The sequence below is a fragment of the Olea europaea genome, chromosome 1, assembly GCF_002742605.1.
Source record: "Olea europaea var. sylvestris chromosome 1, O_europaea_v1, whole genome shotgun sequence".
Classification (NCBI taxonomy): domain Eukaryota; kingdom Viridiplantae; phylum Streptophyta; class Magnoliopsida; order Lamiales; family Oleaceae; genus Olea; species Olea europaea.
In genome coordinates this window covers 18,596,905-18,606,822 of record NC_036237.1, presented here as the reverse complement: position 1 = coordinate 18,606,822, position 9,918 = coordinate 18,596,905, and the positions used below count along the sequence as shown (strand labels likewise).

The following is a 9,918-nucleotide window of genomic DNA, read 5'->3' as shown; positions in this document are numbered from 1 at the left end:
TAAAATGTCGATTTTTGATCATTAAACTTAGGTCCATATATTCAATCGCTCACTAAAGTTTAAAATATCGAGTTTTGGCCACTGAAGTTTAAAAAATATTGTACATTACATACAGTAAATTTGATATTTTTCAAAGTTCTGCAATTATACTAGTGAGTGACGTACGACATTTTCTAAAGTTCAGTGGTCAAAACTCGACATTTTAAATTTCGGCAAACAATCGATGACATTGATCTAAGTTCAATGATCAAAATTCGACATTTTAAATTTCATTGACCAATCAAAGACATGGACCTAAGTTGAGTGACCATTGGAACAAATAACTCAAATTTTGCCTAGTGGATATCCCTTTTATAAATTTTAAAAAATAAAAATAAAAATATTGAACTTTTCGAAGAAATATGTGTTTGAGCCCCATTCTTTTAAAAAAAAATTCTTAAACAATGTTTTAACATCATTTCAACCACATATTTTTTAATAAAATAATATTACATGCAAATCCAAAATATTTTCTCATTTTTTAATTATACATTTTTCATTAATATACTATTCAAAACTTCATTCTTATGAAAAGAATTGGGCTCAAACAAGGGCTGGATTTTGAAAGTGTGGTTGAGATTTTGCCCCCGTTTGTCCTCCATTCCCTTTCGTTTTTTCCTCTCTTATTTTCAACTACACAATCTTCCATAAAATAATATTATACGTAAATCGAAAACTTTTTATTCTTTTTCAACCACACATTCTTAAAAAATACCATTTCAAATATTAAAATTTGGAAAATAATAAATAAAAATAAAAAATAAGGGGGGCAAACGGAGTGTTAGAGGAATTTCTCCCCACCTATGACCAAGGGGAGAGAATCTTCCCCATGTCTCGCCCTTCTTGCTTGCAAACCTAGGTAGATATCCCCTTAATTAGGGTGATCATGGTGATATAGAGGCGGCGACCGGGTGGCAATGGTAGAGTGCACAGGGTGTGGGTGAAGGAAGTGAATAAATATTATTTTTGTTTTTATTATTATTATTATTTGTTTGTTTTAATTATTCAATTTGAAAAGTTTAAAATCGACCACGGTCAACTAATGAATTTTTCAACGTAAACTGTCCACTGGACAAAAACCATCCAGAAATCCTTCCGCCAAGCATGTTTAAAAGGTTTGGGTTTGAATAAAATCTACAATAATTCAAAAGATTTGCAATCGTGACTATAATTATCCCTCAATAGACCACCTAAATGTTAAAAGTTGGTCATTTGATAACCATGTATCTATAATTTCGTGGAAAAGAATCTGATTTAAGTATTTGGAAACATTGCTAAGACTGAAATTGAGACATACTATACCATTGTTGCTCGTCATCCATTCGATCAAAATAAGAAGAATCGATGAGTACAGTTACATATAACTTAAATTTGTCACTTCTCGCCGTGCGTCTCAAATCTTGCTCAAAGAGACTTGACAATCTCTAATATTTAAGCAACTTGGAATAATCAGGGTGAACCAGAATTAAATGAACTGAACTTTTATAAACCTTACAATGAAGTCTCGATCTTGTCATGGAGAGACACAACCAAGTTGTGGGCGTCGTCTAAGAGCTTCCATACATCGAGATGACCGGCCATCGAATTGCACTCCCGTAAAATTTCGTCCATGCTACTATACTTTTCTATGATTTGTTTCCTTCTTTGTAATACAGAAGCTGCAATTGCATAAAGCAACAGATCTTCTGTTGGAGGTATTCGTTGCCTTATCCTGCTCCATGGACGTTTCCCAATTCCAGCCCTGATGGCCGTCTGATCTGCCCACATGACCTCCCAAAGGCAGAGAGTTTGTTCAAATGTTAATTCCCTTCTGAAGAGAACAACCACCATTCTATACACGAAAAAGCAATCTTCAGCCTGGAGTTTCTGCAGGTGCTCGTAAAGATGTGAATCCCTGTACTTGATGATTTTGGAAACAGTGTTCAGCTGCCTTCTGATTCCCACTTCATCCAATCGGAAATTATGCCGAGCCTTCTTCATGAAACCCACGAAACACCAGAAAGCTTCGTGGTCCTCTGTCATAACTGAAATTATGGGAGAGAGTAAATCACTCATCCCCTGGCAATATCCAATTTCAGGGTCATAAAGTGCATATGCTTCGAGAATGGCAACTAAACGGGCAGCATGGAAGATTCTGCATGGCTCAAGGTGATCATAATCCTTCAATCCCACCGCCTCAGCAGAATGCCTTGCTTTGGTATCAGACACTGCAGCCTGAACTGGGGAATATGCCGTCCACTCTCCATTAGCACGAACAGCATCAAGGCGGATAATTCTCTGCCAGGTGACAAAATCTTCTGCTTTATGGAATTTTGACAGGACTTCCACCTTTAAAGGAGAAGGATCCTCCTTCGGGGTCATCCCAGATGTGATATAATCTTCAGCGTCACGGAGTTTTGACTGGACTTCCACCTTTGAAGGAGAAGCATCCTCCTTTGAGGGCATTCCAGGACCATTCTCCTCGCTGCTTTCTGCAAAATTTAATGTTTGACTCACGTCGGGGTCTTCTGAAGAGTCTGAGTCCGACGACTCGGAGACAGAGACGACATCAGGATCTGCAACTTGTCTAGAATCTGCACATTCATCCATCACTGTGCCCATCGATAGGTCCACTTCCTTATTAACCGAGAACCTTTCCTCACTACAAGGGAGTTCCCGGCTGCTCGCAACTTCAGAATCAGGGGAGACTATGTCTTCAAGGTGACTTTCACAGTCCCCACTGCTTATTTGACCAGTTTCATTTGACTTAATGAGTTCATTATCATGTTTAAGAAGTTGGTGACACAGTCTCCGTAGTTTCTCATATTCCTTCCTGCATCCATTAACCAGATTGCTAGTGGACGTAATTATAGAATATAGTAAACCCAAATATCACCTAATCTACCCTTAAATGAAAAATAGGAGTCCATAAAGTAATATTTAGACTAGGTAGCAGAAACAGAGAATTAAAGTAGGCAATGCACCTTTTCTCAGTTCTTATGGCATCTCTTTCTCTTTTGGAACTGGACAGGTCATAGCTGCAAAAACAAATAAAAGTCTCAACATTTTTCTACATGGCAAGGGCACACAACCAAAAAATATATAACAAGAATAGACCTCGAACTGAAGCAACTGAAAACAACTGATCCAGATACTTACTTGATTAGGCGGTGCTGCTCTCTGTTATTTTCTAGTTCTTTTATTATTATTTTATTTTTTTTGTTTAGCGGGCAGGTAAGCTTTTTCTGTTCTGTTTTCTTGTTGAGAGGGGAGAGGCAAGGTTCAACTCCTTGTATAGTAAGGTGTATGAAAAGGATTTGAAGGCACTCATTTGATGTTTTCCAGGTATATCACCTCTTATTCTTCAAAATCACTTGCTAGATCAGAATATTAACACTAAATAGATCTCATTCTAATTATACTCAAAATAATTTAGCTTCCATTAAGAACACTAAAACAAATTATTCAATGAAAAACCTGATCAAGAAGACCACGAAAACAAGGACTAAAAGGAGACACTAAAAGTATAAAGGGAACTTACACTAAAGCAAACTGAGAGAACATGAATATAATAAATGTCATAACGAATCATACAATAATGTGAATGTGTTTTGTTCTTTTATTCAAATATAAGAATATTACTTCAAGAATGCAGTAATTTTTTGAGAATCCAGTTCAGTGAAAAGAGATTAAAAAGGGTGAATTACAGCAACTCTGAAACCAATTTAATCGTTAAATCACTTTTTCTCCTCTCTATTTTAATGCCTTCCCCAGGAAACTTGTTCCAGAAACATTGTTGAGTATACTTTCAGGCATTAACCAGGCAAAATTCAGCTAATAAAGGACACTTTCTACAGATAATTCAGATTAACTTGCAATGCAACTAATTATATGTGAAAAAGCCCAAGCGACTTACACTCCGAGAAGAAATGGCCAGACCTCTGCCCTAATACTTGGATCAACACCCTGCATAAAGCAGTCAAGATATTGAAATATAAACAATTTTGCCAAGAATAACCTTTTGTACAAGTACATACTTTAAGATAAAAGAAAACTTCTAAGCTAGGAGAGAGAGAACTCACTCCACTGCGAACTTGGTTCAGAAGTTCAACTCCACCATCCAGAAGTTTTCCATCTGGTGTAAATAAGCTTCTCCACTGCTGAGGTGAGAGTGCATATTTTCTTTTTCCACGAGACCATGGTGATTTGAGACGACCCCTTTATAAAGACAATAGACAATAGTATTAATAATATGGTGTATCAGAATTCCATATTAAAGGTTAAAAAAAAGATAAGCTGTCAATAGAAAAGAAGTTTTCCAAGTGAGAGTCAATTATTTTAGTGGAAAGCACAGAGGGCAGCGACACAACTACAACTTCCCAAAATACCTCCCATGTATTAATATCAAAGTGAAACAAGGGAAAAGAAAGATAAAATTGACAACTTCCAAATTATTTTCGAAATATAGAAGAACATGAAAAATCCCATTGCAATCATATACCATCTCAAATCTCAGCATGTCAAATCAATATTTGACATGAGATAGAAAAGAAAGACCTGTCAGAAAGCACAGTTGAGTTCATCTCATTTTTTCAGGATATTAAGCCACATAATCAAATCCCTGATGAAAAACCCAGTTTAAGACTTTCGAAGCTATTCTAGCAACCACAAGGTAGAAGGCTTCTCTTAACAAAGGGAGGATCAACAATGATGGACCTAAACGAGAAGATTCAGTTACTAAATAATCACAGGTCTCTCTCTTCACTCTAGCACTCAATTATTTCGTATTACACGATCTACTTAATTTCAAACAAAGGTAGTCTATTGATTTTTTAGGCTCCGTTTGGTACACATTAATGTAAAAATGAGAATGAAAAATATAGTCGTTATGAGCTCCGCGCAAGAGATAGAAATTCAAATTTGGTGACTTGATGTGATAGATAACGGTCATATTTTTCATTTTAATGAAGAAAAAATAGAAATCAAACAGGGGCTCAATAAGGTAGATACTACTTCATATACAGGAGTAATTGGCCAATGCTTCTAATGCATGGTCATTTCTTGAAAAGATACGATCTCTTTGTTCTAACTGTAATAAATCGTAATGAAGATACAACTTTTCTAAAAACAACATATGCTAGCACACACTCTGTAACGACCCGGGTCTCTATGTCCAAGCTGTTCGCTTACGTACTGTCCGCTTTGGGTGGGCCTTGCATCCACTTACCCTCACGGCTTTCTGTCGCGTCCCCCAAAATTCGAACTCATAACCTTTCCCTAAATAAGACTTAAGTTGAATCCAGATACCAATTGGGCAATATCTTTTATTATCCACCATTGCGTGCTCGCCCAATCTTCATCCATCTCAAACACAGTTAATTGTTACCTAAAAAAAATTTCTTGATTCATATGAGATGATTATCTCAATAAGTGAAATAGCATGACATGAATAATAGAAGTCCATGAGATTCTTGAAAATACTTGATAAGACACGAAATTAATAAAAACCAAACGTCGTGGTTCTAATTTCATGCGTAGCGCTACTAAACTCCATGATTTTATAACATAATTATAGTATCAACTTCTATAATTTTAAACAATGAAAATACATGTATTTCACTTACCTCGAATTTGATGATCCTATTAGCATGTAGGAGAATTCTTGAAAAATATTCGCGTGTGTTTTTGTGTGTGTGAAAAATATTCTTTTTTTGATGAGAACGCGGGTTTTTTTGTAACGATCCGGGTCTCTATACCCAAGCCGTTAACTTACGTATTGTCCGCTCTTACCCCTCACGACTTTCTATCGCGTCCTCTAGGATTCGAACTCATAACATTTCCCTTAAGTTGAATCCTAGTACCAATTAGGCAAAATCACTTGAAAAACTTCCAGTGTGTAGGAGATAACCTCCCTCCCTGCCGGCTCGTAAGTCCGTTGAACCTTCACTTCAGTGCCTTTGGCATTTAGTCATTCCTTTCATTGATCATATAGGAGTTTTCGCTTCTTCTCTTCCTTTTGTTATTAGCTTCCAGGTGCAAGCTCAAGGCGAGAAAGAACAGAGAGTACAGTAACTGATCGAAAGCTGGATTCACAGGCAAACTAAACTGACTTACCTCAGACAGACAGACAGACAAACCATCCTACTCGGCTTTTTATATTTAAAGTAATTTGTGCATCCACCCCAATGAGACTATTGTTCCGTACCATTATGGAAGAAAATCGGGGTAAGATATGCACTTCCTCGGGGGGGGAAAAACCGATCTACTTTCATTTGGTATTTTGGCCTAAATGCCTTGACTCCTCGATAATCAATCAAATCCTGCCCAATTGACACCCAGATTCAATTTAAGTCTTATTTAAGGAAAAGATTATGAGTTCGAATCTTGGGGGAAGCGACAGAAAGTCGTGAGGGGTAAGTAGGGTCAAGACTCACCCAAAGTGGACAGTACGTAAGCTAACGGTTTGGATACAGAGACCCAGGTAGTTAAAAAAAAAAACGCGCACACTCATTTTTAAAACTAAACTATCAGCAGGACAAGCAATCGGACTGGAGGTTATACTTTTCTGCACGAGGCTTGAGGAGATCATGGCCACGAGTTCATAGCATTGAGTAGGTCAAGATTATCGTTTGAAAATGCGACATCTTGTTTCAAAGACATTAGATAATCATTCAGCAGATGCAGCTTCTTTCAAAACAACGTAAAGTAGCATGCACCTAAATTTTAAACTGAACTATCAGGACAAAATACTTGAAATTTTCCATGAGATGATCAATTCTCTATAAAGACATTAGACAAAATCGCACTGTGGATACAGCTTTTCTGAAACTAATTGTGAATCTTAATTATAGAAGAACAAACATTTAAACTGGAGATTACAATGTTCTATTAGTCTTGAGAAGGTGAAAGGATCTGTTTCTAGCCATGAAGGTCATAGAATGAAGGCAAAATACAATATTAGAGCAGAAATGAGCACATTTCTCTACAAATATTGACTTGAATATACTTTATAATCTGAGGCTCAGAATGAATTCAGTTACATTCGACAATTTAATCTTAACCAAACTAAATTATTGAAATGGAATAAGTAAGCTAACACCATTAACAGATGTCACATTACTTATTAAGTAAAACTGAAACCTAAACACTACATGTTGGCATAATAACACAAGCAAACTCATATAACATGTGGCCACATTGTAAGATCTACTATCAATGGTTTGCCAAAATTGGAAATCTCCTGTTACTAAAAGAATCCTGATCTCGATTATAGCATCTTTGAGTACCTCGTGCAACAAATAAAAGTCATGAAGACTTCAAACATTAACCCGAAGCACAACAAAAGCAGGTTGAGGCACAATGTGCCAAAACTAAGGTAGTCCTTGTAGCTATGGGAAAACCATCTCAATCACTATTTCAACATATTAAGCTTGGAATAGAAAAAAATATCTAGACAAAAAGACTTTTATTGAAAATTTTGGTTTGAAATAGATAAAAACAACGGTAAGAAATTGCTAATCTTTCTTATGCAAACATTATTTCATTGTAAGAGTCACAATATGACCTGAGTAAACTTTTTAACCACCAACTATCTAATAATTTCCACCCACTTTGTAATAATTTACAAGGAAAAATTTCTTTCACTACAGTTCCTCGTATAACATATAAGTGGTTATAAATTCAAAAACCATCTATTGCTCACTTCTGAGATGTCTTCCATTTCACAAAGTTGATCCTTAGAAGCAAACCACAAACCACACACACTATTCTTTTAAATTGAATACATGAAACAAAGTGGGTTGTCTCATTTCAATCACTCAAATATTGATACCAGAAGTATGTAAATGAAACGATCTTTCAAGATCACTCGAGACTCAAAATGAAAAACATACGAGTCATTTACTCGGCCTCCAAAACAAAATAACTTGTCCTGCAACAACAAAAATAAAAAATAAAAATGCAGCAGTGAAGCTGGACGCCTTAGAAAGGCAGTACGAGAGAAAAAAGGACATTTCTTTCTAGAAATAGATTGGGCTTAAGAATGGCTGAAGAGAAATGATAAGAGGAAGAGGGAGAAAAGCAATTTTGGCGAATTAAAAGATCTCTAAACTGATTTAAAAAAAAAAAAAAAAAAAACCACTGAAGAGAGTAGAAGAATAAGTTGGTGAGGATGAGGCTACTACGAATCGAACCTCAGTGAATCTAAGAAGATGGCGTATTGGAAGATTATGCCGGTTACGAAACATTTGATGATGAAAAGTTTGACGCCCATGGCTCTCATCTATGAACTACTAGAATAAATAAGTGAATCTACTGAACTTCCTAGGGTTTCAATGCCTGGTTGGTCATAATTTTGCATATTTTTCTTTACCTAGAGGTGTAAAATACGAAAGCTACCAAGGCGACGCCGGCCAATGCCGTGAATGCGATGGTTGCTCCGGTATTGGAAGCCACCGCCATGTTCTTCCGAAATCCGCAGCCGACAAACACTCGCTGACTGATGGCTACAACGACATCAACCGCCGCGCCGGAGCGCATAGATGGAAGTCTGTAATTATGATTTTACCCTTGAGATTCTGCAGCACGCTTAGTGGATGGATTTTCCACCATTAACCAACTAAAACCCCACCGTAGCCTTCTTATTCTTCTTCGTCTATCCCTTTCTCTTTCTAAAAGTCTAGAGATGGGAGTTCAGTGTGAAACGACGTCGTGTTCTGGTCATTGGATTCGACCAAAAACCTGTTTGAGCCACATTATTTTAAAAAAATACATTCTTAAACAGTGATTTGACATTATTTCAACTACATATTCTTTAATAAAATAATAATACACGTAAATTAAAAACTTTTCCTTATTTTTTAACCACACATTTTATATCAATACACTATTCAAGAATGCATTATTACGAAAATAATATGGCTCAAAAGACTATTTTACAATTTAAATTACATGGAATTTTATTCTTTTCTTTCTCTGTACCATTTCGTTTTTCCAAATTTTTTTTCCTGAAAATAATAAAATTTTGAGTTTTTAAGGGAAATAAAAGAAACCCATCTAATAAAAAATTGATTGTATTTCAAGAAATTTTTGGTATAATATTAAAGGCACTTGTTTAAATGGAGGTGGGCGAGAGTAGGGAAATTAGAGGTTAATATTGGAAAGAGTTTGTAGATAACGACGATGTGCTTTTTGTTTTTTTCTTTCCTTTTCAATTGGCTAGGGCTTAAAAATAAAAAATAAAAAAAATAAAAAGATTGTGTGCATTTATTTAAAAAAAAAAAAAGATAATTCTACATGTATATTATAGTATTCATGAAAGTGTCCATAATGTACATTTGGAATTTCATGGACACCATAATGTACATGTAACATAATTCTTATATATATGTATCCTACTTTCTTCAAAAGCGAGAATAGTCAAGTACTATTTATTCTTGTGGCCTCCTTTTCACACTGAATCTGGTTCCATTATTGTTCAATAACTAGCTTCTCACTGTTCATTAAATTATCTTCCACTGTTCATGAATAAATATCTGAAGTAATTATTTCTTGTCCATTTTTCTTTGCTCTAATTGTTTTCTCAGGTCCTTCATCCTCCTCTTTTCCTCTCCTCTTCTTAATCATGTCTTTGTTGATTGATTTCTCAATTCAGAGCTTGTTGGTTGTGGCCACCTCCACTTCTTCGAAGAAGCTCTCCATTTCTCCTCCTCCACTCAAAGAAACCATCAATAATCAATTCGTCTCCGCCAGAAGAAACATTTTCTCCCTCCGTGCGAAGGCTGTGTGTTCTTTGGATTTTCAAGTAGCAATTGAAGATCCAACCATTCATTGGATTCTATGGGAATAGTTTCAGTTCTTGGGCCTTTATTTTCCTTTTTCTGGTATTTTTTAATTATTTTT

The 9,918-nt window shown here is 35.8% G+C and overlaps 1 protein-coding gene across 2 annotated transcripts; it reads right to left on the bottom strand.

Moving 5' to 3' along the window:
• Positions 1–1,292: 1,292 nt before the first annotated feature.
• LOC111396323 (small G protein signaling modulator 2-like) lies at positions 1,293–8,723 on the bottom strand. Of its 2 annotated transcripts, none has more exons than XM_023022734.1 (5): positions 8,390–8,723; positions 4,101–4,236; positions 3,935–3,984; positions 3,003–3,056; positions 1,293–2,872 (listed from the first exon to the last, which is right to left on the bottom strand). In XM_023022734.1, exons 1-5 carry the CDS (start codon positions 8,554–8,556, stop codon positions 1,531–1,533), a joined length of 1,749 nt encoding a protein of 582 aa, XP_022878502.1. In that variant the 5' UTR covers positions 8,557–8,723; the 3' UTR covers positions 1,293–1,530. The 2 variants fall into 2 exon arrangements, with proteins under 2 accessions (XP_022878502.1, XP_022878509.1); XM_023022741.1 differs by having other exon boundaries at positions 1,293–2,851; positions 8,390–8,721.
• Between the last annotated feature and the right edge of the window lie 1,195 nt (positions 8,724–9,918).